Source organism: Bombina bombina, chromosome 4, assembly GCF_027579735.1.
Source record: "Bombina bombina isolate aBomBom1 chromosome 4, aBomBom1.pri, whole genome shotgun sequence".
Taxonomy (NCBI): domain Eukaryota; kingdom Metazoa; phylum Chordata; class Amphibia; order Anura; family Bombinatoridae; genus Bombina; species Bombina bombina.
In genome coordinates, this window is record NC_069502.1 from 1,166,017,866 (window position 1) to 1,166,045,354 (window position 27,489).

Genomic DNA, 27,489 nt, shown 5'->3' on the forward strand with positions numbered 1-27,489 from the left:
CAGATTTTGGGGGTCAAAGTTAGAAAAAGTGTGTTTTTTTCCATTTTTTCCTCATATTTTATAATATTTTTAATAGTAAATTATAAGATATGATGAAAATAATGGTATCTTTAGAAAGTCCATTTAGTGGCGAGAAAAACGGTATATAATATGTGTGGGTACAGTAAACGAGTAAGAGGAAAATTACAGCTAAACACAAACACCGCAGAAATGTAAAAATAGCCCTGGTCCTTAAGGGAAAGAAATTTAAAAATGGCCGTGTCCTTAAGGGGTTAAAATTGCATGCTCTGTGTAAATCATGAATGTCTAATTATGACTTTACTGTCTCTTTAAATCCAGACTGAACGTGTGAAATGTTCAGATGCAGCTTACGACAATACAACATTCCTGGTCACAGGCATGTGGTAACTTTGTGTCCAATACAATATGAATGCACACTACAGTGCTGAACTATTAGGAGACTTGTGAAGATAACCAAAAAAAGTCACGGAATTCCTGTTTGTGGAGGTCACAAGATAATATTATCTACTTTATAACTGCACAGTGCTGCTCTTACAGTTTAAAGAGTGGCTGTATTAGAAGTGTGAATTTAAATATGCTCATAATATTTTATAGGATTAATAACATTGGCTGAAATTCAGCATTTGTATTTAAGAATTTATTAAGCAGTTTATTTTTTCCCTGCATATTGCACTAGAAGGAATCACCTAAAAAAATGAATAGTTTTGGCTGTAATTTGGCATAGCTATATTGGCCCCTATTTAACAAAGGTCTTGCGGACCTGATCCGACAGAGCGGATCAGGTCCGCAAGAGCTCGCTGAATGTGGAGAGCAATACGCTCTCCATATTCAGCATTGCACCAGCAGCTCACAAGAGCTGCAGGTGCAACGCCGCCCCCTGCAGACTCGCGGCCAATCGGCCGCCAGCAGGGAGGTGTCAATCAACCCGATCGTACTCGATTGGGTTGAATTGTGGCGATTCCTGTCCACCTGCTCAGAGCAGGAGGGCAGGGTTATGGAGCAGCGGTCATTGTGCTGTTTCTGGCGAGTCTGAAGACTCGCCAGAAACACGGGCCATCAAGCTCCTTTCGGAGCTTGATAGATAGGTCCCATTGTGCTTTTGTAAAACTGTAGAAATCCAAGCAGTAGTTTACTTTGAATAAAATGTGACGTATACAATATGTAAAGGTGGCGCAAGCAAAAACAAACAAAAAAAAAAATTTAAAGAAAAAAAAACAAAACATAATTTATGCTAACCAGATAAATTCCTTTCCTTCCTCGCAAGGAGAGAGTCCACAACTTCATTCCTTACTGTTGGGAATACAACACCTGGCCACCAGGAGGAGGCAAAGACACCCCAGCCAAAGGCTTAAATATCCCTCCCACTTCCCCTTTCCCCCAGTCATTCTGCTGAGGGAACAAGGAAAAGTAGGAGAAACATCAGGTATAAAAAGGTGCCAGAAGAAATAATACAAAAAGGGAGCCGCCTATCAAAAAATAAAATTACGGGCGAGGTTGTGAACTCTCCTAGCCAGGAAGGGAAGGAATTTATCTGGTAAACATAAAATATGTTTTCCCTCCATAAGGCAGGGAGAGAGTCCACAACTTCATTCCTTACTGTTGGGAGAACTATACCCAAGCTCCAGAGGACACTGAATGAATTTAAAATAAAAAAAAAATAAAAAAATAAGAAGGGCGGACCCTATTCTGAGGGCACCACATTCTGCAAAACTTTTCTCCCTAAAGCTGACACATCAAACTTGTAACATTTAGAAAAAGTATGTATGGAGGACCAGGTATCCGCCTTACAAATTTGATTAATTTGTTCTTAAAAGCCGAGGAGGAAGCCACTGCTCTAGTGGAATGAGGAGTTATCCTCTCAGGAGGCTGTCGCCCCGCTGTCTCATAAGCTAACCAGAAAGATAGGGAAGTCGTAGTAGCCTTCTGCCCCTTACGCTTCCCCGTATAGATGACAAACAAACAAAGAAGAAGAATATCTGAATTCCTTAGTAGCCTGCAGATAGAACACAAACCACATCCAGATTGTGAAGCAAGCGTTACTTTGCTGAAGAAGGATTAGGACACAAGGAAGGAACAACAATTTCTTGACTAATGTTACGGTCCGACACTACCTTAGGGAGGAACCCTAATTTAGTACGTAAAACCGCCTTATCAGCATGGAAAACAAAATAAGGGGAGTCACATTGTAAAGCAGAAATCTCAGAAACTCTGCGCGCAGAGGCAATAGCCAGCAAAAAAAGAACCTTCCAAGATAACAATTTAATGTCAACAGTAGGCATAGGCTCAAACGGAGCCTGCTGCAAAACACTAAGAACAAGATTTAAGCTCCAAGGCGGAGCCCCAGATCTAAACACAGGTCTGATCCTAGTCAGAGCCTTAAAGGACTGCACATCCAGAAGCCCAGCCAATCTCTTGTGCAGTAACACAGACAGGGCCAATATCTGTCCCTTCAGGGAACTAGCAGATAGACCCTTCTCCAGTCCATCCTGGAAAAAAAGATAAAATTCTGGTAACCTTAACCTTATGCCAGGAAAAGCCACGCTCTTCACACCAGTACAAGTAAGTCCTCCACACTTCATGGTAGATACAACGAGTAACTGGCTTACGAGCTTGAACCAGAGTATCGATAACTCTCAGAAAACCCTCTCTTGGCTAAGACTAAGCATTCAATCTCCATGCAGTCAGCCTCAGAGAATCTAGATTTTGATGAATGAAGGGACCCTGTATCAGCAGATCTCTGCAACAAGGTAACCTCCACTGAGGAGATGAGGACATCCCACCAGATCCGCAAACCACGTCCTTCGCGGCCACAATGGAGCAATCAGAATCACAGATGCTTGCTCCTGCTTGATGCGAGCCACCACACGAGAGTGAAGCGGTAATGGAGGAAAAAGATATGAGTCTGAACCTCCATGGTACTGATAGGGCATCTATAAATTCCGCCCGAGGATCCCTCGACCTTGACCCGTACCTGGGTAGTTTGGTATTGAGGTGGGATGCCATGAGATCTTTCTCTGGCGTCCCCCACCTGCTGCATATCTGCAAACACCTCGGGTGGAGAGACCACTCCCTTGGGTGAAAGGATTGCCTGCTGAGGAAATCGGCTTCCCAGTTGTCAACACCTGGAATGTGAATTGCTGACAGCGTACATCTGTGAGTCTCGGCCCACTCTAGTATCTGAGATACTTCTCTCATCGTCAAGGAACTTCTCGTTCTCCCCTGATAGTTGATGTAGGCAACCGAGGTTATAGTGTCTGATTGAAATCTGATAAACTGGGACAAACCCAAAAGGGGCCAAGTCTTCAAGGCATTAAAGATTGTCCGGCGTTCCAATATATTGATCAGAAGGGAGGACTCCTCCTGAGTCCACAGTCCTTGTGCCTTCTTGGCACCCCAAACGGCTCCCCAGCTTGCGTCCGTATTCACAATCTCCCAGGACGGTCTCAAGAAGCACGAGCCTTGGGACAGATGATCTGGATAGAGTCACTAAGAGAGCGAATCTCGACAGGTTGTCCAGCACAATCTGTTGAGACAGATCTGAATGGTCGCTGCTCCATTGTCTCAGCATGCATAGTTGTAAGGGTCTGAAATGGAATTTGTCAAAAGGAATGATGTCCATATAGGACACCATGAGTCCGATCACCTCCATACACTGAGCCAATGAGGGTCTCAAGGAGGCCTGGAGGGCAAGACATGCAGTAGTTAGCTTACAATGTCTCTGATCTGTGAGGAATATTCTCATGTATATGGAGTCTATTATTGTCCCCAGGAAATTCACCCTTGTACTTGGAGTAAGAGAACGCTTTTCCAAGTTTATCCTCTATGCATGCGAAAGAGATTGAGAAGGGACTCCGAATGTTCTTCCACTAGACGAAAAAATGGTGCCTGCACCAAGATATCGTCCAGGTAAGGCACTACTGCAATAACTTGTGTTCTGGCAATGGCTAGAAGAGCCCCCAGAATCTTCGTAAATATCCTTGGAGCAGTAGCTAGGCCAAACGGAAGAGCTATGAACTGGAATTGCTGGGCCAGAAAGGCAAACCTCAGGAACTGAAAATGTTCCCTGTGTATCGGAAAGTGAAGGTATGCATCCTTCAGGTCTATGGTGGTCAATAACTGTCCTTCCTGAACCAGAGGAAGGATTGAACGTATTGTCTCTATCTTGAAAGAGGAAACACTCAGAAACTTGTTTAGGCACTTTAGGTCTAGAATTAGACGAAAAGTTCCCTCCTTCTTTGGAACCCCAAAAAAGATTGCATAAAACCCCAAACCTCTTTCTGCTGTAGGTACCGGGACAATTACTCCTAGAAAGGAGAGATCCCGTACGCAACCAAAGAAGGCAGCCCTCTTTTCTGGTCTTGTAGACAGACTGGAGATAAGAAATCTGCCCCTGGGCGAATGAGACTTGAATCCTATCCTGTATCCTTGAGATACAACCTCCAGGAGCCAAGGATCCTGTACATCCTGGAACCAAAGATCTGAAAAAAAAGACAGTCTGCAACCTACTCAATCCGATCCCGGATCGGGGGCTGACCCTTCATGCTGATTTGTTCTTGGAGGGCTTAGTCTGTTTGGACTTATTCCAGGACTAAGTCAGCTTCCAAGTACTCTTGGGCTGCCCGGACTTGGATGAGGATCGTGGTCGTTGTGATTTGTCAGAACGAAAATTAGACAATTGCCGTCCCTTAGGCCTATTTTTCCTATCCTGCGGTAGGAAGCCACCTTTCCCTCCGGTAACCATAGAAATAATGGAGTCCAGCCCTGGACCGAATAAAATCTTCCCCTTGAAAGGAAGAGAAAGGAGTCTGGATATAGAAGTCATATTCGCAGAAAATGACTTCAACCAGAGAGCCTGGCAGGCTAGGACCACAAAGCCAGAAGCCTTTGCATTTAAGCGAATCATCTGCATATTTGCGTCACAGATGAAGGAGTTAGCAACTCAGAGTCTTAATTCTCTCCTGAATATCCTCAAGGGGAGTCTCCACCTCAATGATCTCTGAAAGAGTGTCGCACCAGTAGGTAGCTGCTCCAGTAACCGCAACTACAGCTGCCAATGGATGAAATAAAACCCTGTATGTTGAAACATTATGCTCAGAAAGGTTTTCATTTTCTTATCCATAGGCTCCCTAAAAGAAGAACTATCCTCCAGAGGGATAGTAGTATTCTTAGCCAGCATAGAAATAGCACCATCCACCTTAGGGATGGAGTCCAACAAATCTAATTGAGAGTCAGATTCCGGGAATAATTTTTTAAAAGTAGATGAGGGGAAAAACAGAATTTATGCTTACCTGATAAATTACTTTCTCTTGTGATGTATCGAGTCCACGGATTCATCCTTTACTTGTGGGATATTCTCCTTCCCAACAGGAAGTGGCAAAGAGAGCACACAGCAGAGCTGTCCATATAGCTCCCCCTCTAGCTCCACCCCCCAGTCATTCGACCAAAGGTTAGGAAGAAAAAGGAGAAACCATAGGGTGCAGTGGTGACTGTAGTTTAAACAAAAAAGCTACCTGACTTAATAGCCAGGGCGGGCTGTGGACTCGATACATCACAAGAGAAAGTAATTTATCAGGTAAGCATAAATTCTGTTTTCTCTTGTAAGATGTATCGAGTCCACGGATTCATCCTTTACTTGTGGGATACTAATACCAAAGCTTTAGGACACGGATGAAGGGAGGGACAAGACAGGTACCTTAAACGGAAGGCAACACTGCTTGTAGAACCTTTCTCCCAAAAATAGCCTCCGAAGAAGCAAAAGTATAAAATTTTTAAAATTTGGAAAAAGTATGAAGCGAAGACCAAGTCGCCGCCTTACAAATCTGTTCAACAGAAGCCTCATTTTTTTTGAAACCTCATGTGGAAGCCACTGCTCTGGTAGAATGAGCAGTAATTGTTTCGGAAGGCTGCTGGCCAGCAGTCTCATAGGCCAAACGGATGATGCTTTTCAGCCAAATGGAAAGAGAGGTAGCAGTCGCCTTCTGACCTCTCCTCTTACCAGAATAGATAACAAACAATGAAGGTGTTTGTCTGAAATCCTTAGTTGCTTGTAAATAGAACTTTAAAGCACGAACCACATCAAGATTGTGTAACAGACATTCCTTCTTCGAAGAAGGATTAGGACACAGAGAAGGATCAACAATTTCCTGGTTAATATTCTTATTAGACACAACCTTAGGAAGAAAACCGGGTTTAGTAAGCAAAACTACCTTATCTGCATGGAAAACCAGGTAAGGTGAATCACACTTTAAAGCAGATAACTCTGAAACTCTTCGAGCAGAAGAGATAGTTACCAAAAACAAAAAACTTTCCAAGAGAAAAACTTAATATCTATGGAATGTAAAGGTTCCAACGGAACCCCTTGCAGAACTGAAAGAACTAAATTCAGACTCCATGGTGGAGCCACAGGTCTATAAACAGGCTTGATTCTGACTAAAGCCTGACTAAACGCTTGAACGTCTGGTACCTCTGCCAGACGTTTGTGTAAAAGAATAGACAAAGCAGATATCTGTCCTTTTAAGGAACTAGCTGATAATCCTTTCTCCAATCCTTCTTGGAGAAAGGACAATATCCTGGGAATCCTAATCTTACTCCATGAGTAACCCTTGGATTCACACCAAAAAAGATATATTCGCCAAATCTTATGGTAGATTTTCCTGGTGACAGGCTTTCTAGCCTGAATCAGGGTATCAATAACCGACTCAGAGAAACCACGCTTTGATAGAATTAGGCGTTCAATCTCCAAGCAGTCAGACGCAGAGAAATTAGATTTGGATGCTTGAAAGGACATTGTATTAGAAGGTCCTGCCTCATTGGTAGTGTCCATGGTGGGACATATGACATGTCCACTAGGTCTGCATACCAGGTCCTGCGTGGCCACGCAGACGCTATCAGAATCACTGAAGCCCTCTCCTGCTTGATTCTGGCAACCAGACGAGGGAGGAGAGGAAACAGTGGAAAAACATAGGCCAGATTGAAGGACCAAGGCGCTGCTAGAGCATCTATCAGCACTGCCTGGGGATCCCGGGACCTGGATCCGTTAAGAGGAAGTTTGGTGTTCTGACGGAACGCCATCAGATCCAATTCTGGAGTGCCCCATAGCTGAGTCAGCTGGGCAAATACCTCCGGGTGGAGTTCCCACTCCCCCGGGTGAAAAGTCTGACGACTTAGAAAATCCGCCTCCCAGTTGTCTACTCCTGGGATGTGAATTGTTGAGAGATGGCAGGAGTGATCCTCCACCCACCTGAATATTTTGGTTACTTCCGTCATTGCTAGGGAACTCCTTGTTCCCCCTTGATGATTGACGTAAGCTACAGTCGTGATGTTGTCCGACTGAAAGCTGAGGCCATGCCTGAAGCGCGTTGAATATCGCCCTCAGTTCCAGAATGTTTATCGGGAGAAGAGCTTCTTCCCGAGACCATAAGCCCTGAGCTTTCAGGGAGTCCCAGACTGCACCCCAGCCCAACAGACTGGCGTCGGTCGTTACGATGATCCACTCTGGCCTGCAGAAACATATTCCTTGAGACAGGTGATCCTGAGACAACCACCAGAGAAGAGAATCTCTGGTCCCCTGGTCCAGCTGTATTTGAGGAGACAAATCTGCATAATCCCCGTTCCACTGTTTAAGCATGCATAGTTGCAGTGGTCTGAGGTGTATCTGTGCAAAAGGGACTATGTCCATTGCCGCTACCATTAATCCGATTGTCTCCATGCACTGAGCTACAGATGGCCGAGGAATGGAATGAAGGGCTCGGCAAGTGATTAAGAGTTTTAACTTTCTGACCTCCGTCAGAAATATTATCATTTCTACCGAGTCTATCAGAGTTCCTAGGAAGGAAACTCTTGTGAGGGGGGAGAGAGAACTCTTTTTGATGTTCACCTTCGACCCGAGAGACCTCAGAAAGGCCAATACAATTTCCATGTGAGACTTGGCTCTTTGGAAAGTCGACGCCTGAATTAAGATGTCGTCTAGATAAGGCGCCACTGCTATGCCCCGCGGTCTTAGAACCGCCAGGAGGGACCCTATCACCTTTGTGAAAATTCTGGGAGCAGTGGCCAACCCGAAAGGAAGAGCCACAAACTGGTAATGCTTGTCCAGAAAAGCGAACCTGAGAAACTGGTGATGATCTTTGTGGATAGGAATGTGCAGATACGCATCCTTTAAATCCACGGTGGTCATATATTGACCCTCCTGGATCATTGGTAAGATTGTCCGAATGGTCTCCATCTTGAATGATGGGACTCTGAGGAATTTGTTTAGAATTTTGAGATCCAGGATTTCTGAAAGTTCCCTCTTTCTTGGGAACCACAAACAGGTTTGAGTAAAAACCCAGCCCCTGTTCCGCAATTGGAACTGGGCGGATCACTCCCATTGTATGTAGGTCTTCTGCACAGTGTAAGAACGCCTCTTTCTTTGTCTGGTCTGTAGACAGATGAGAAATGTGGAACCTTCCCCTTGGAGGGGAGTCCTTGAATTCTAGAAGATATTCCTGGGATACAATCTCTAAGGCCCAGGGATCGTGTACATCTATTGCCCAGGCCTGAGCGAAGAGAGAGAGTCTGCCCCCTACTAGATCCGGTCCCGGATCTGAGGCTACCCCTTCATGCTGTCTTGGAGGCAGCTGCAGGCTTCTTGGCCTGTTTACTCTTTTTCCAGCCCTGGTAAGGTTTCCAGGCTGACCTGGGTTGGGAAGCGGTACCCTCTTGCTTTGCAGCAGGAGAGGATGAAGCTAGACCGCTCCTGAATTTCCGAAAATTATCTTGTTTGTTCTTTATCTTAAAGGTCTGAAATAATCTCTTTCAATTCAGGCCCGAAGAGGGTCTTTCCTTTGAAAGGGATGTTCAAAAGTTTGGATTTTTTGACGACACATCGTCCGACCAGGACTTTAGCCATAGCGCCCTGCGTGCTAAAATGGGGAAACCTGAATTCTTTGCCGCTAACTTAGCTAGTTGTAAAGCGGCATCTGTGATAAAAGAATTAGCCAGCTTAAGAGCCTTAATTCTGTCCATAATATCCTCATATGAGGTCTCCGTCTGGAGCGCTTCTTCCAGCGCCTCGAACCAGAAAGCAGCTGCAGTAGTTGCAGGAACAATGCACGCAATGGGTTGGAGAAGAAAACCTTGTTGAACAAAAATTTTCTTAAGTAAACCCTCTAATTTTTTATCCATAGGGTCTTTGAAACCACAACTTTCTTCAATTGGTATGGTTGTGCGTTTAGCAAGTGAAGAAATGGCCCCCTCCACCTTAGGGACCGTCTGTCACGAGTCCCGCATGGGGTCAGATATGGGGAACATTTTCTTAAAAACAGGAGGGGAAACGAAGGGAATACCTGGTCTATCCCACTCCCTAGTAACAATAGCCGCAATCCTCTTAGGGACCGGAACACATCAGCGTAAACAGGAACTTCTAGGTACTTGTCCATTTTACACAATTTCTCTGGAACCACCATAGGGTCGCAGTCATCCAGAGTAACTAATACCTCCCTGAGCAATAAGCGGAGGTGTTCTAATATAAATTTAAAAGCCAACATATCTGAATCTGTCTGAGGAGAAACCTTTCCTGAATCGGAAATTTCTCCCTCAGACAGCACATCCCTCACCCCAACTTCAGAGCCTTGTGAGGATATATCGGATACGGCTACTAAAGCGTCAGAATGCTCAGTATCTGTTCTTAAAAACAGAGCTATCACGCTTTGCAGGTAACACGGGCAGTTGAGAAAAGAACTCTTAGAGGGTATTATTCATAACTTCCGCCAAGTCTTGCAAGTTAAGAGGTAGACGCACTAGAGGTGCTAGGCGTCGCTTGAGCGGGCGTAACTGGTTGTGACACTTGGGGAGAGGTTGACGGCCTAACCTCGTTACCTTCTGTCTGAGAATCATCATCTTGGACCACATTTTTAAGTGCAACAATATGTTCTTTAAAGTGTATAGACATATCAGTACAAGTGGGATACATTCTGAGAGGGGATTCCACCATGGCTTCTAAACACATTGAACAAGGATTTTCCTTGGTGTCAGACATGTTTAACAGACTAGTAGTAAAACAAGCAGGCTTGGAAATCACTTTAATCAAGTAAAAACACACTTTGAAAAAAACATTACTGTGCCTTTAAGAGATAAAAAAGGCATACAATTTTGCAAAACAGTGAAAAAATGCAGCAAACTTTTCGAAATTTTTACAGTATGTACCTAAAGCATTAGTAAGATTGCACCACTAGCAATAAAAATGATTAACCCCTTAATGCCCAAACCGGATCGACAGAAAGCCAAAAAAACGGTTAAAAAAAAACGTTCAGCACCTTGCCACAGCTCTGCTGTGGCCCTACCTGCCCTTAGGAACCAGATTTGTGGGGAAAAAGCTTCTTATAGGCCCTCAAACTGCAGCCGGACCCTCCATGTGAAAACAGTCTGAACTTCTAGCCAAATATAACTGCGCATCTGAGGCGTGAAATTAGGCCCCACCCACCTCACTACGGCGCTTGTGAGGCCTAAAGAAACACTCCAGAGTGTTTTAATAATAGCCATGTGGGTAACAACCCCTGAAAGAAACCCAAAAGGAACCTTCAAAGGGTCTCAAAAAAAACGATATTTTCCATAAAAACCGTTTGTCAAGAAAGTAGTGTCATCCAGCATAAACTAGCCCTGTTATGTAAGCTTGAAATTCCATACTTAGTCTCTGAACACAGCTTACCCTTCCCTCATGGGGATATTATCAGTCTTTTCTAGCATTATCACAGTCTTGTCTAGAAATAAATGACTGAACATACCTTATTGCAGCCTAACCTGCAAACCGTTCCCCCCAACTGAAGTTTTCTTGCATTCCTCAGTCCTTTGTGGGAACAGCAGTGGATTTTAGTTACAACATGCTAAAATCATCTTCCTCCCTGCAGAAATCTTCATCTCCTTTCTGCTAGAGAGTAAATAGTACACACCGGTACCATTTAAAATAACAAACTCTTGCTTGTAGAAAATAAAAACTACATTTTTTCCACCACATTCACTTTACCCTTCCGATTGCTTAGACCCGGCAAAGAGAATGACTGGGGGGTGGAGCTATATGGACAGCTCTGCTGTGTGCTCTCTTTGCCACTTCCTGTTGGGAAGGAGAATATCCCACAAGTAAAGGATGAATCCGTGGACTCGATACACCATTTAGAGAAAAAGAAGTTCCTATTCTTTCCCATTCGTTACTAATAATGTTTGCCACCTTAACTGGCACAGGAAAAGTCAGAGGGACCTTCCTGTCTTAATAAACCCTGTCTAATTTAGGGATTTTAGGTTCCTCAGGAAGTGTAGCCCCTGGAACCTCTAGCGTAGACAGAACCTCCTTTAATAAAAAACGCAGATGCTCAATTTTAAATTTAAAGGAGGGTTCCTCCGCTGAAGGAGGTGTAGAAACTGAAGTCTCCGACTCAGAAAGTTTACCCTCTGAAGCTACAGAGGTTAATTCATCCTCGGATAGCTGGGACATAGTAGCTAAATCCGACAAATATTTAGATGACTCTAGGTCAGGAGAGCTATGTTTAACCCTTCTCTTACGTTTGCTAGAGAAAGGTAAGGCACTTAGGGCCGCAGACACCGTCGGTTGTAAGTGCGCGGTAAAGTCTGCCGGAAAAAAGCCCCCTCCAGATGGAGGATTAGTTGAGCCGCAGGGAACTGCATGTGGAGCGGGTAGTAATCTCTCGGGACCCAGATTCCTGAGAGGTAGACGGCTCAGTGGGGCTAATAGCGCTATGAGTATTAGCAGGCTTGTCTCCCTTCTTAGACTTGAGAACAGTGCTTAGGCAAATGGAACAAAATTAAACAGGTGGGCAAATCATGGCCTCCTCACAATATAAACAGGAATTATTAATCAGTACAGAAGGAGCGGAATCTTCTAATGTAGTATCAGAGTCCTCCATAGCTAAGATATATTCACAGAAGGACAGACAAAAAAGAAACGCTTTTATTAAAAAACGGCACCTTTATAATCCCAATGGCTGGGGCACTCACCACCTCCTAGACCCAGGCAGCTAACAGTGAAAACGCTCTCCTTAGGAGTGATGTCCGCAGCAGGATCGTAGCACATGAAGAGCCCCCACCCGGTCATGTGGAGCGTAGGACAGGACTTCCCCTGCTATGAAAAAGGCGCTAAGCTATTATGAGCTGCGCAACACTCAAAAAACGAAAGTGAAACCTGTTTGTTCCAAGCCAAAAGCACACAGTCTATGAGCCCAAAATATTCTCACATGAAAGCAGTTATAAATAACCCCTATCTGTTCAAATACTCTCCATTTAGAAGATATTAACCCTTGATCCTATTGAGGCATAAAGGAGCCACACTGTGACCCTGTATAGAAAAAGTGTATATATAAACAGTCTTACCCTCCAGGATCCAGTGTGACAGTCTCCCAGCGACGCTTCTGACATGGACTTGAGTGTGTAACAGCAAGCAGTGAAACTCGTCAACACTGATTGCTCAGAAGCTGTTAGGCGACAGTCTGGATGGGTTTGCAGAAAAAAAAAAAACTTTCCCTGCATCTCCAGACTAACATTCATCAATACTCTCATTGAGAGGTTGACAAGATTACTTAAGACTCCAGTCCTTTCTGGAAGTGAACATACCCATTCCAGGACTATCCAAATCTTCTGACACTTCTCTGTCACCTCCTATAGTGACGAAAGGTAAAGAATGACTGGGGGATAGGGGAAGTGGGAGGGATATTTAAGCCTTTGGCTGGGATGTCTTTGCCGCCTCCTGGTGGCCAGGTGTTGTATTCCCAACAGTAAGGAATGAAGTTGTGGACTCTCCCTGTCTTATGGAAGAAAAATGAAATTCTAATAGACTGGAATGAGTTTAAAACCAGGAATTCTAACACATATTTGTAACCAACTCCTGCTATCTATCTTGTATGTTATGTTTTGGAAAGCCAGGAAATTTGTTGCAAACAGAACTTGTGACATCATCAATAGCATCATCATCATCATATTTGTTGGTACTTTTGATATAACACATGACATCATCAAAGACATAATTGAAGACAAAACTTGTGGGACCGTTAGGAGCTCTGTAATTATATAATCTAAACTGCCAATTCCATTTATCAGCCATACAATAATAACCTATCCCTCCATCATTAAGCGCAACCAGAGTGAGGAGAGAAGGTTTGGTTATTTTCTAAAAGCATACAGACCTATTTAGGAAAGCATTTCCAAAAGCATTCAGTTTTCTAAAAGGTTTCTTAGGATCCACCACCAGGGCATTGCCAGGAATAACTCCTTCAACATCACCCTGCATCACCGCAATGAATGAATCGGTGGTGGGCTCTGGACCAATCCTCATACCTGGGAAATCCTGCTCCAGCAGGTACCTATTCAAAGAGACAAAGAAAGAAGAATCTATTAGATGGGTTTCTTGAATAAGTAGGTATATTGTAACGATAAGCTCTAGGTACAGTTCCATTTGCTTTATCTGCTATGTGTTAAACAATAATCAGTGCAGGAGCCCATTCACATAACTGGTTGAACACAACAAACTCAAGTGGATCTTCAAAGGATGATCTTCCTGAATGCTGAGAAATAGCAAAACAATGGCATTTTTAAAAACATATATAACATTTGTATGTTGAATCCCAGCTGCGTGCACAAATCTGATAACTAGAGTCCTTAAGAGGTTTATATTCAGTGCTGAGACAGTTTGAGTACTATGTTGAATTTAGAGGGAATCTATAAGGCATTTTTTAACTCTGTTTGCACACATCAGATCGCTCAACTATCACAGCGCACAAACATAGACAACCATAATTCAACAAATAAAAAAACAATTTAAATGTCCCTTACAGAATCTTTAGGCCACCCGTACCCAGAACAAACAATAAAAGCCCACCCCAAACCTCTCAGAATCATTCCCATCATGGACTACAAAGCTATACAAAAGGATTACTCTGTCAAGCCCCTGAAAGATACCCACACTATATAAAAATAAATTTCACTTTCGCCTTTACTGCAAGATTGGTCGGCCTGTCCAGCTGTGGCCTGTCTATTATACACTGTCTATTATACATTAGCCTCTTTGAGTTGAGGTGGTACATTGGGACTGTGCACATAGTATATGAGCGTACAGTCCTATCCTTTTTACAGTTGGGGTACTGAATCAGGAGAAGTGGAGTTGGACTCTCTCTTGTTGGGCTTAGTATATGGTGATGACCTTGTCTATGTTACCGGGTGTTGGGCCACCCTGTTAGTGTTCTCAGCGGATTTACATCAGCTAGTATGACAGACCTCCCTTATAAGCACAAGTTGGATACCCATATGAAGCTAATTTACTCCTTATATCGGCAGTACAGAATATTAACTAGATTATGGTAAGGGTTACATGTCTTATATGAGCCCCAGGCTATACCTAGGGCGCTATTTAGGTATTTCCTAACTGTTGCTACATTGTGTCAGTGGGATATAGACGAGTATGTAATTAAGGCACTTATTATATGATACTAGTATACAAGGCTGAGCGCATTGCACATGTGAGATGCGACCCTTTTCCCTATCTTGAAAGGCTACCCAGCTGGGTTTAGCTACATTTTCTGGATGTAACTATTGACCCAATACAGCGGGAGTGGTGTTCACAGCCGATTTTGTGATGATACAAGTATATGATTTTTACTTTTTTGTGGTCTAGGTTTTACATGATGCGCATTTGGCTTAAGGCCATTTACCGCTATGTGAGAGCATTAGGAGGGAGTTGCTGTAAAAGATGCTTGTTGGTCCGATGCACCCATGTCAGTCTAGACTACGGCTGTGTTTTTGTTTACACAGCTGTTTTCACGAGCGACTCACGTGCCCCACGCTCCCGGCGCGCTCAACTGTTTCAGACTAGCGTTCATCTTAAACTTTATAAAGGCGTGTTTTAGGTCCTGGTTGTACTAGCTCTCTTGTTCTGTCGGGAGTACGGCTCATTAGCCGGATTGAGGTAAGCCATGTAGGTTTAGCTAGCGCCTTAAGGTAAGGGTAGGGAGGTGCTTGCTTTTTATTTTTTATTATTATTTTTTTTAAGAGCTTTATTTGAAAACAAACGTGAACAAAAATACATGCACCACAGGTGCCAATTCAAATTGTACAGTTTCCACCACTACATTCAATACATAAGGACATAAAGCAGGGAATAAATCCACACACAGGTAGAAGGCACATGTGACCTTAATATTAGCCACGATCGCTTGTCATGGTGCAAGATAATAATAATAAAAGTGTAAGCTCTATCTTTTCCAGTTTTCCTTACCACTTTACATTCCGCTAAATCTGAAGAGGTATATATTTAATAGCTGTTATTAAATTGAAGCGACATTCACTATAGTTATATAGGTACCCATAGAGAAAAAAAAAAATAACTAATCAGGTCAGGGGCAGGGCCCCACGCGTCAGGCATTTAGGGGGGGGGGCATCCTTAAAGCAGGGGCAAGAAGAATGGGGCTGGCAAAGAGTTATTCTGTGTCAGCCCAGAAGAGCCGGGCACTCATCTAGAGGGCAGATGCTCCCCCATTCCACATCTGGAGTAAAATTTCATGTACATCAAGTTTAGCTATAAGCATGTAATGATATCTCTCCAGCCGCAGGAGGTCATGGACTCTCTGTTTCCAGTCATGCTTGTGTATTTTTAGCTAATTCTATTATAGTTTGTCAGACTTTGCTCTAAGGGCGGTTGTAAGTAAGATTTGCTCAGATAAATTGATTTTGGAGTTTATGCGGGACGGGTCAGCTGATAACTGGTTAACTTTCCTCAACCATTTCTGTTTTTTATTTTCTTGATTTCATTTGTGTGTTTTTTATTCTTTTGGTCAGCGGTAATAAGACCTGTAACATCACAGACATGGGGATCACAGCTGTTGTACGTTAGGTGGTAACTTATGACCTGGCTGGGTATCGTTACAATGTTCTAGTTTGATACAAAATTGTTATTCCAGTAGTGGGGGAGCGGCTCTTAGTTGTGCACATTACTAGGCAGGTGCCTTACATTGCAGGTGTGTTGGAATAGACACTAGTTGGGGATTATATTGGTGCTTTGTACATTTATACAAACTGTGAGCTGCGCTACAGTACGGATTTGGAGCAATAGGGGTGTGTAGGATTTTTTTTCCACAATAGATGGTATGTCCACTGATAAATTCTTAGCGGGTGATGTGATCTATATGAGCCCCTGTTTAGGGTATTATAAGGTAAGTGAATCATAGTTAGTTTTTCTTTGCTATGATACTCTCAATGCTGCCACTCATCTCATAATAGACGATACAAAATGATATGTCCCACCTCTTTTGTGATTTAGTTCAGTAGTGTTGGATTCTCATAGAGATAGTTATTGGTTTAGTATAATACCTATTCACAGTTCGCAGGTTCTGAGCATATTAGGCAACTTGGACATGGGAAAGTTCCCATTATTCATATTTCACGCTTATGGGTTATGTATGGCTCTCCTGGATTGTATTAGTGAGGTCCAGGGTATTCCATTGTTGAGGTTTCTGCCATTCATAGGTTCTCGTGTCTGGGCATGAGTACTGGTTTATCTGATTATTTTTTTAAATGACATATGTGGTGGGTGTGCTTGTTGTATGTTTTCACATTTTGCCCTGTATAAAATTTAGATTTTTCTGTTTTCTATTTAGAAAAAAACTTGTCCTGAAGAAGGTTCATTGAAAGAGCCGAAACGTTGACTGTCTTTTCATGTATAACTTTTGATCTTTAGAAAATAAAACACAATTATTCAAATTTCAAATCCTGTGAGTGCCCTCCTTCTCTACTACTCTTTATACTTGATCTATGAGGATTGCACCCAGGTCATCACTACGCTACAGAGGTTGGAGTTCTGGGCCACCGGCTACTTGACATACAATCAAAATATGAATGTATGTATGTATGTATGTATGTATGTATGTATGTATGTATGTATTAGGGATGGGCGAATGTCTCTAAAAATTCGAAATTTAAAACGAATTTTGATACATTCGTTCGAATCGAATTTCGAATGTTTATATAACATTCTATTTTCAAATTTTCGTTTTCAAATTTTTCAATAAAATTCAAAAATATTTGTTTGAATAATAGAATGTTTAGCTATGTATTCATTCAATTTCGAAATGTAATATTCGAATTCGAATGTAACATTCAAATTATGAAATAGTATTTCTAGTCTACTACTCTGTTTAATAAATGTAATATTCTAATTTGAATGCTACATTCGAATTCGAATGTCACATTCGAATTTGAAATAGTATTTGTAGTCTAATACTGTGTTTTAAATGTGATATTCGAATTTGAATGTGACATTCAAAATAGTGTTTCTAGTCTACAATTGTGTTTTACAAATGTAATATTCAAATTCGAATGTGACATTCGAATGTAACATTCGAATTTGAATGTGACATTCGAAAAATGTAAACATTCGAAAATCGAATTTTTAAGAATATTCGTTCTTATCAACATTCTATTATGTAAATCGAATTTCTACAATAACATTCGTTCTAACATTCGTATTCGGATATAAACACATTCGCCCATCCCTAGTATGTATGTATGTATGTATGTATGTATGTAATCTCGGATACATACAAAACATGGAGGTGGACTGCATAATGGGATTGTGTACAATGGAGTACATTGTTCGCCACAAATTATGCAATATTGGTATTAAAAATGTACTATAGAAATTGTGTATTGTGGGCCAGTAATCCACTCCAGTTTGGATGCGACTGAAAGTTGCAGGTTTCCCCCACAATATAGACTTCTCTCACCGGCAGCTAATAATATACAATATACCACTTGTTAGTATGTGCTGAGCCTGATAGGTAAAGCCTGTGAGGAAGAGATAGAGCGTTTGCTAAGCTGCTGTCTAGAGGTTCTAGGCCTGTAAGTTTGATTTTGTTTTGTATTTTGCAGTTGATGTGTAAAAGACACACAACTTTAGACAGGACTGCTTTATTCTGTTTAGCAAGCGCTATGGAGCAATGCTTTCTTGTATTTTGCTTATGTTAAAAAAACTGTATTCTTGCAAATTGTCTGAATAAACAAGCCAAGGATTACACACATAAACCTGTGTACGAGGAGTACTTTTCTGCTTTACAAGACTGTGTTCATGTTGTTCCTGGGAAATAAATCTCAAAGTATGTATGTTTGGTCTGGAGCTAGCATGAGTGGCTCTAACCTGGTCTGGAGCTAGCATGAGTGGCTCTAACCTGGTCTGGAGCTAGCATGAGTGGCTCTAACCTGCTCTGGAGCTAGCATGAGTGGCTCTAACCTGCTCTGGAGCTAGCATGAGTGGCTCTAACCTGCTCTGGAGCTAGCATGAGTGGCTCTAACCTGCTCTGGAGCTAGCATGAGTGGCTCTAACCTGGTCTGGAGCTAGCATGAGTGGCTCTAACCTGGTCTGGAGCTAGCATGAGTGGCTCTAACCTGGTCTGGAGCTAGCATGAGTGGCTCTAACCTGGTCTGGAGCTAGCATGAGTGGCTCTAACCTGGTCTGGAGCTAGCATGAGTGGCTCTAGGTTAGAGCCACCCGAGTGCTGTGTTTAATATGTTCTAGGATTTTTTCCTGGACACTTATGAGTTACACATGCTGCAGGGAGGAACATGAATTGCACCCCTATACAGCACAAAAATAGTGACACTGAAAAGCACTATTCATGTTCCTCCCTGCACACCCTGCAGCATGTGTAACTCATAAATGTCCAGGAAAACATGGCCAAGGTATATGAAACCCACTTTTTTTTATGATTCAGAGCATGCAATTTTAAGCAACTTTCTAATTTACTCCTATTGTCAATTTATTTGTTCTTTTGTTATCTTTATTTGAAATGTAGCCACCAATCAGCAAGCACTACCCAGGGTCTTGAACCAAAAATGGTCCGGCTCCTAAGCTTTACGAAATAAAGATACAAAGAGAACAAAGAAAAACATGATAATAGGAGTAAATTTGGGTTGCTTATCCCTTTAAAAGTCAGATAAACTGCGAATTTCCATACATCTCTAGTTGTAGAACAAAAAAAATACTGTACCAATAGGCTTATACGTCTTGATAGCAGTGCCCAAAGAACTGGAGAATAATAATTTAGTACAATTTGATACTTGTGAAATAAACACATTTTAAGATAATGGAGCAAGAATGTTCCTGATCTGATCTCACTGACTTATGCTTCCTTCCTATGTTGTATCTGAAGTGCTGTTTATATTTCTTGAACCTTGTATGAGCAGCTATAAAGTCTTTTGATTGTTGTGTTAATGAGTAGGCATATTGTTACATTGTAGGCAGATTATTTTTAGCCATAATGTTATCTCGCTTTTACGATAATGAAGGGGAAACAATTTACACATTCTCATAAATAACTTACTTTTTTTCAGTATGTTAAACAGTGGCTGACTAAAGATATTAGCAGGTGGAAACTTGTATTGAAGAAAACTAAAAAGATATTTATATTGGCTGATTTCCATAGGAATTAACTTAAGCGTTGCCAATAGAGAACAAAAAAGGGAAATGCTGAACTACGTAATTTTACTGACAATGCAACATAGCGTACATTTCAGGTCTCTCAAATGATTTTAGTACATTCTTGACCCTAACGGAGATCTAGCTAGAATAAATAATGGATATAAACTTTGTTGTTAATTATACAGAGCCTAATCAGAATGTTATATTACCTTGCAAAATTAGATCTACAGAAAAATCACATTTACTTTACTTATCAAGGGCCAGATTACAAGTGGAGCGATATCTTAATATGCGCCCGTAAAGGCGCACATTTTCCCCTTTACGGGTGCACGTTAATTAACCAGTCATTACAAGTGGCTGGTTAATGTGACCCCGAGCTCGCGGTTTGACTTTGCGTTAGATCTATGGTTAATAAAAAAAATTGCCCAATTGCCCCCAAAATAAAGAGGACAGTAGAGTATAATTAAATAAACATACGAGTATCTTTTTTTTTTTTAAATAAAGACTGCACAAAGCAGTTATAAAGACGCTAAAGTGAGGGGATATGGGGTGCGCCTTTTCATGAAGGTTAAATATTTATGTATACATTCATTTACCCATTTATTTATTGCTGTGTCTATTGGCATCAGAATGAGTCTCTCATCAAAGCCTATGGAAGCGTGCTCTCATGAGCGCAAGGCTTCTAGGCAATGCGGACGTGAGGCCGCATTCGCATTGTGTCGCACTTGTAATACCAGCACTGGTATTACTGAATGGAACGCAGATATCACGCTCGTGTAAGCTCAATATTGCGTTCCAGTCGTAAACTAGCTTAAATTGGCAGAAGAATTTTGTTTATATATTACACACACCCTCATATAGGTGTGATGGTCAGGTATTCACATACTCTTGGTGTGTTTGTATATCTATTTATAATCAGGGCTCGACAAACCCAGGCTCCTAGAATTTTATCAGGGCTCGACCACTGGCTCCTAGAATAACTTGTTGGTTTATTCTCCATATATCTTATGCCTGGCTACTAAATATTCTTACTGGCTCCTAATGTTTAAACAGATTTGTTAACCACACACACTTATTTTTATTTTAATTTTTAAAAAACAAACACACAAATGCACTGCACTCTCAAACCATAGTGGGTTCACATCCCATGCCACTGACAACACTAAAGGCCATGGGTGCTCACCAGCACGCAGACAGCTTCATTGCTTTTAATAACTTGGGTAGTTAATCTGAGACAAGCTTTGGTGCCCAAGGGGAAAAAAAATAAAACACAAAATCTAACGCCCACTGTGAGTTTTGCCAGTGGCCTGAGATGTGCACTCATACTAACACCTGTGCCACCCTTGTTTGTTGGAATGAAAGCACATGTGTGGCTGGAGGTTAGAGACCCAGGCGGGAAGAGACCTTGGCGCTGCTCTGGGTCCATCACCATTTGGCCAAATGCGGTTTATCAAGACTTGGGTGTATCTTACTCACTCAGAGATTGCACACTTGTACTGACATGTTAAAGGGATATAAAGGTGAGAACTGGCCAGGGCAGCCTAGATATGGGCAGAACAACTTTCCTGGCAACTGAGAAGAAACTGAAAACGTATTAATTTGTGTGTGTATAGACTCACCAGTGTCTAATGGTGCAACTTTGGTTTTAATCTACAAGTGTGAATGAATCTAAGACTAACATTTACATGGTACTGCTAATGGCAATTTGATCACTTTTGGCTCTCAGGAATGAACTAGTTAGAGGACAGTGACACAGACACCATCAGGTCACCTCCTGTGATATCAGTTTGTATCACCTCATGTGTGAGCACAAAGAATAAGAAAAGCCACCTATTCTGTTCTGACTTGCAATACAAAATTGTGAGGCGTGTAACGTGTTGCTTCCTCTGCATAAACCAAGTGAGCAAAGAAAAAGATTTAAATCACATTGTGGTTACAGAAAGTAGATGTAGATGTATTACTACATTTACACATATAAAGGGCCACTTGTATTAAAGGGACACTCAGGTTAAATTTTCCAGATACAGCATGTAATTTTAAACAACTTTCCAATTTACTTCCATTAAAAAAAATGTGCACAGTCATTTATATTTACAATTTTTGAGTGACCAGATCCTACTGAGCATGTGCAAGAATTCACAGACTACACGTATATGCATTTGTGATTGGCTGATTGCTATCACATGGTACAAGGGGAGTGGAAATATACATAACTTTGAAATTTGTTATAAAAAAATCTACTACTCATTTGAAGTTCAGACTAAGTGCTATTGCATTGTCTTGTTATCTTGCATTTGTTGATTATGCAAATCTAATGTGTTGACTGGTCCTTTAATGTGCGTGCGGACAAGGTTCTCAACTTGAGAAATTGCCTGCACTGCTTCACACACAGAGGCCTATTTATCAAGCCATCAACTATGCTGCATTTGCCGGCACCAATACGTTCGCCTAACATCACGGCCGCGGACCTGAATACAATCTCCATATTTATAAAAAAAGCCGGCAAAAAGCCGCGCACAAAGTACGAAGCGATGAGCAGCGGACTGTTGTTAACTAACAGTCATTGATCTCGCTGCTATTCGGCTTTTTACCAACTTTATTTATACTCTGTCACTAAACACCGCCACTATACTAAAATGTATTAACCCCTATCCTGCCGCTCCTGGACCCCACTGCCACTAAATAAATGTATTAACCCCTAAACCCCTGGCCTCCCACATCACTACCACTTACTTAACCTATTAACCCCTAAACCGCCATAAATAAAAAACTACAGTATCAAAAATAAAAAAAGAATTACACCTAATCTAATAGCCCTATCAAAATAACCCCCCCCCCAAAAAATAAAATGAAAAAACCCTAGCCTACAATAAACTACCAATGGCCCTTAAAAGGAACTTTTGCAGGGCATTGCCCCAAAGAAATCAGCCCTTTTACCTGTAAAACAAAAAAAAAAAAATACAAAACACCCCCCCAAATAAAAAGCCTAAGCTCCCCATTGCCCTGAAAAGGGCATTTGTATGGGCATTGCCCTTAAAAGGGCATTTAGCTCTTTTACTGCCCAGACCCTACTCTAAAAATAAAACACACCCAATAAACCCTTAAAAAAACAAAAAAACTAACACTAACCCCCGACGATCCACTTACAGTTTTCGAAGACCGGACATCCATCCTCATCCAAGCGACAGAAGTCCTCAATGAAGCCGGAAGAAGTCTTCATCTAAGCCGGCAGAAGTCTTCATCCAGACGGCATCTTCTATCTTCATCCATCCGGCGCGGAGCGGGTCCATCTTCAAGACATCTGGCGCAGAGCTCCTCTTCTTACGATGGTCAACGTAGAATGAAGTTTCCCTTTAAGGTACGTAATCCAAGATGGCGTCCCTTACATTCCGATTGGCTGATTAGTATTCTATCAGCCAAAAGGAATTAAAGGGGAAAAATCCTATTGGTTGTTGCAATCAGCCAATAGGATTGAGCTTGCATTCTAGTGTTAGGTTTTTTTAAGGGTTTATTGGGTGGGTTTTATTTTTAGAGTAGGGTCTGGGCAGTAAAAGAGCTAAATGCCCTCTTAAGGACAATGCCCATACAAATGCCCTTTTCAGGGCAATGGGGAGCTTAGTTTTTTTTTTTTAAATAGGCTTTTTATTTGGGGGGGTTGGTTGTGTGGGTGGTGGGTTTTACTGTTGGGGGGGTGTTTGTTTTTTTACAGGTAAAAGAGCCGATTTCTTTGGGGCAATGCCCTGCAAAGACACACAATGCATTCAATACGATTGTGGCCGTCAGGAGGAGACACACACACACACACACACTGCATTCAATACGATTGTGGCTGTCAGGGAGGAGACACACACACACACTGCATTCAATATGATTGTGGCCGTCAGGGAGGAGACACACACACACACACTGCATTCAATATGATTGTGGCCGTCAGGGAGGAGACACACACACACACACACACTGCATTCAATATGATTGTGACCATCAGGACGAGAGACACACACTTCATTCAATACGATTGTGGCTGTCAGGGAGGAGACACACACACACACACTGCATTCAATATGATTGTGGCCGTCAGGGAGGAGACACACACACACACTGCATTCAATACGATTGTGGCCGTCAGGGAGGAGACACACACACTTCATTCAATACGATTGTTGCCGTCAGGAGGAGACACACACTGCATTCAATGAAATGTTACAATTACACAGCCGTAAATTCTGTAGTTTAATGTCCCTTTAACATTGTAGGTAGAACCATTAATTTCGCTTGACTGAAACAATAGGTTTGTAGTAGAAGATTTCTCTTAACAGGGCCCCTGGAGCCCCAAGAGCATTTGTTTGTGTTCCTATAGACCACTGGTTTTCACACCTGTCCTGGTGCCTCCCTAACAGGGCAGATTTTGAGGATATCTGAGCTAGAGCACAGGTGAAATAACCAGCTGATTAGTAACCATGGTTATTTTACCTGCTCTCAAAGTAATCCTGACAATCTGGCCTGTTAGGGAGGCCTGAGGACAGGTTTGAAAATGAGTGCTATAGAATAACATAAGCCAAGTGAAAGATTTTAAAAACAATTAACCCTTTGTTTGCACCACCTTTTTTTCCATAGCCAAACTCCGCCCACCACTAGCTTTATGTGTAGGAGCCAATCAGCTAAACTCCACCCACCACTTGCTTTATGTGTAGGAGCCAATCAGCTAAATTCCGCCGACCACTTGCTTTATGTGTAGGAGCCAATATGCTAAACTCCACCCACCACTTGCTTTACGTGTAGGAGGAGCCAGTCAGCTAAACTCCGCCCACCACTTGCTTTATGTGTAGGAGCCAATCTAATCTTGAGTCTGCAGACAAGGCTAGTCACTGTTATATTGGTAGTATAAAGTGCATAGTTTTGTAGTTGTTAGGGAATTATATGTAGCAGGGTTAGCCTTTAAAAAGCTTGAATGTTCTGAGAAGTAGAAAATGCTTAATTTTCTAAATTACTTGAAAAGAAGGCAAAATAAAAAAATAGTGTACTGCAAAATTGTTTTACTGTGTATGTGTTTATTAAAAATCATAAAGTGTTTACTGTCCCTTTTAATTTAAATAAATAAGGCAATAGAGTAAAACAAGTAAAAAGGGCTTCTTAAAAATGCAGAATTAACATTTTGTTGCCAGAAAGGAAGCAACTATCTACGGCAGCTACAGGGTTACAATACACGATTGTAGGCACCTTTACTAAAAGGGACAGCCTACTCCAAAATTATTGTTTACAAGAGATAGCTAACCCTTTTATTAATTCCCCAGTTTTGTATAGCCAACACGGTTATATTTATTTACACATTTTACCTCTGTGATTACCTTGTATCTGCAGACTGCCCCTTATCTCAGTTCTTTTGACAGACCTGCATTTTAGCCAATCAGTGCTGACTCAAATAACTCTGCGGGGATGAGCACAAGGTTATCTATATAGCACACTTGAACTAATGCCCTCTAACCGTGATAAATTGTCAAAATGCAGATGAGATAAGAGGAGGCCTTCAATGTTTTAGAAATTAGCAGATTAGGCTACCCAGGTTTTGCTTTCAACAAAAAAATACCAAGAGAAAAAAAAAAAAAAAAAGCAAATTTGATGATAAAAGCAAATTGTAAAGTTGTTTAAACAGCCATGATTCAGATAGGGCATGCAATTTTTAATCTTGACTAGACTGTTCCTTTAAAGCGGTTGCCATCTATTTAGGAGTATGGGGCAGAATAATACACAGACAGCTCATTCTCTCACCTTCTGTAAATAATTAACATGTTGGAGAAATACATTTGTAGCTGATATAAATTATTCTTTTCAGCTTCTAGACATATCCCAAGTTTTATTAATAGTTGGGAATTTTCCATTTTAAATGCATCTGTGGATGGCTGGATTTATAAGATTTTAATAACCAGACATTGGGACGTTTAAAGCTACAGAAGATGGAATGTGGTCTTGCTTGTTACAATGCAGTAATTCAGCTGCTTTTACTTCAATTGACTTGCAATACTCACAGTCCTACTGCACAGTGTGCGCCTACGTGACCTGAACAAATTGTCTTACACTAAAGTGCATCTGACCAGGCAAAAGAAAGGATCAAATGATTTACTCTCTCCCCCCCCCCACCCCAGCTTTTTCCCTGCTGGATATCTTGTGAGAATTTAGGGGAATGTTAAATGTCCTATATAGAGCCAGATTACAAGTGACGCAGGATTTTAAACGCTCCCACTCAAGCGCTAACTCCACTAGAAGGTTTTTGCGTGCGTTGGGCTTGTATTACAGGTTGAAAGTATAAAAAAATTGCTAACCTGATGCGCATAAAGAAATATTGCGCATGCATTAATATATTCTCCCATTGAAGTCACTGGAGCAAAAAAAGATGGGGGGGGGGGAAACCTAAACACCCTACTTACGCGCAAACCCGATCACATATTCTTAAGAGCGCTAACCTGACATGAAAATATGAATATTTCACATTCCAATGTTCTTCACATTGCCCTTATAATGTTTTTGTGCACATTTTTTATTAGATAGTGTTATCATGAGTGTAACCGTGCTTTGTAATGTATTTGTGAGGTGTTTTGAGATACTTTTTTGCGAAACAGTTAAACAGAGGTATGAGGACGCAGTAATCATTCTAGCGTAAATCACGATTGCGCTCACACGTTTGCGTTTACTTTCAACTTGCAATACGGGCAGTAAACCAGACGCACGTAAACAGCCGCGATAAACCCCTTTTCGCTCGTGCATAACTTAACGTGCCACTCGTAATCTGGCCCAAAATATTTAAAGGGACATAAAGTACATATTACTCTGGGGATGTGTTGAAATAGTATGCAGGGGATGTATAGCTCTAGTATCCTTTTGACTTCAGCGCCCTTTTATTTAATCATACATAACAAATATAGGAAATACTGTCATATACAGGGAGTGCAGAATTATTAGGCAAGTTGTATTTTTGAGGATTCATTTTATTATTGAACAACAACCATGTTCTCAATGAACCCAAAAAACTAATTAATATCAAAGCTGAATAGTTTTGGAAGTAGTTTTTAGTTTGTTTTTAGTTATAGCTATTTTAGGGGGATATCTGTGTGTGCAGGTGACTATTACTGTGCATAATTATTAGGCAACTTAACAAAAAACAAATATATACCCATTTCAATTATTTATTTTTACCAGTGAAACCAATATAACATCTCAACATTCACAAATATACATTTCTGACATTCAAAAACAAAACAAAAACAAATCAGTGACCAATATAGCCACCTTTCGTTGCAAGGACACTCAAAAGCCTGCCATCCATGGATTCTGTCAGTGTTTTGATCTGTTCACCATCAACATTGCGTGCAGCAGCAACCACAGCCTCCCAGACACTGTTCAGAGAGGTGTACTGTTTTCCCTCCTTGTAAATCTCACATTTGATGATGGACCACAGGTTCTCAGTAGGGTTCAGATCAGGTGAACAAGGAGGCCATGTCATTAGATTTTCTTCTTTTATACCCTTTCTTGCCAGCCACGCTGTGGAGTACTTGGACGCGTGTGATGGAGCATTGTCCTGCATGAAAATCATGTTTTTCTTGAAGGATGCAGACTTCTTCCTGTACCACTGCTTGAAGAAGGTGTCTTCCAGAAACTGGCAGTAGGACTGGGAGTTGAGCTTGACTCCATCCTCAACCCGAAAAGGCCCCACAAGCTCATCTTTGATGATACCAGCCCAAACCAGTACTCCACCTCCACCTTGCTGGCGTCTGAGTCGGACTGGAGCTCTCTGCCCTTTACCAATCCAGCCACGGGCCCATCCATCTGGCCCATCAAGACTCACTCTCATTTCATCAGTCCATAAAACCTTAGAAAAATCAGTCTTGAGATATTTCTTGGCCCAGTCTTGACGTTTCAGCTTGTGTGTCTTGTTCAGTGGTGGTCGTCTTTCAGCCTTTCTTACCTTGGCCATGTCTCTGAGTATTGCACACCTAGTGCTTTTGGGCACTCCAGTGATGTTGCAG

The 27,489-nt window shown here is 41.7% G+C and overlaps 1 protein-coding gene across 1 annotated transcript in view; it reads right to left on the minus strand.

Annotated features, from left to right (window-relative positions):
• LOC128658131 (EH domain-containing protein 3-like) overlaps positions 1-27,489 on the minus strand; it is a 142,482-nt gene that overhangs the window by 102,002 nt on the left and 12,991 nt on the right. The window contains 1 exon segment of the mRNA XM_053712631.1: positions 13,191-13,367. Within this exon segment, the coding sequence (XP_053568606.1) occupies positions 13,191-13,367 (177 nt within the window).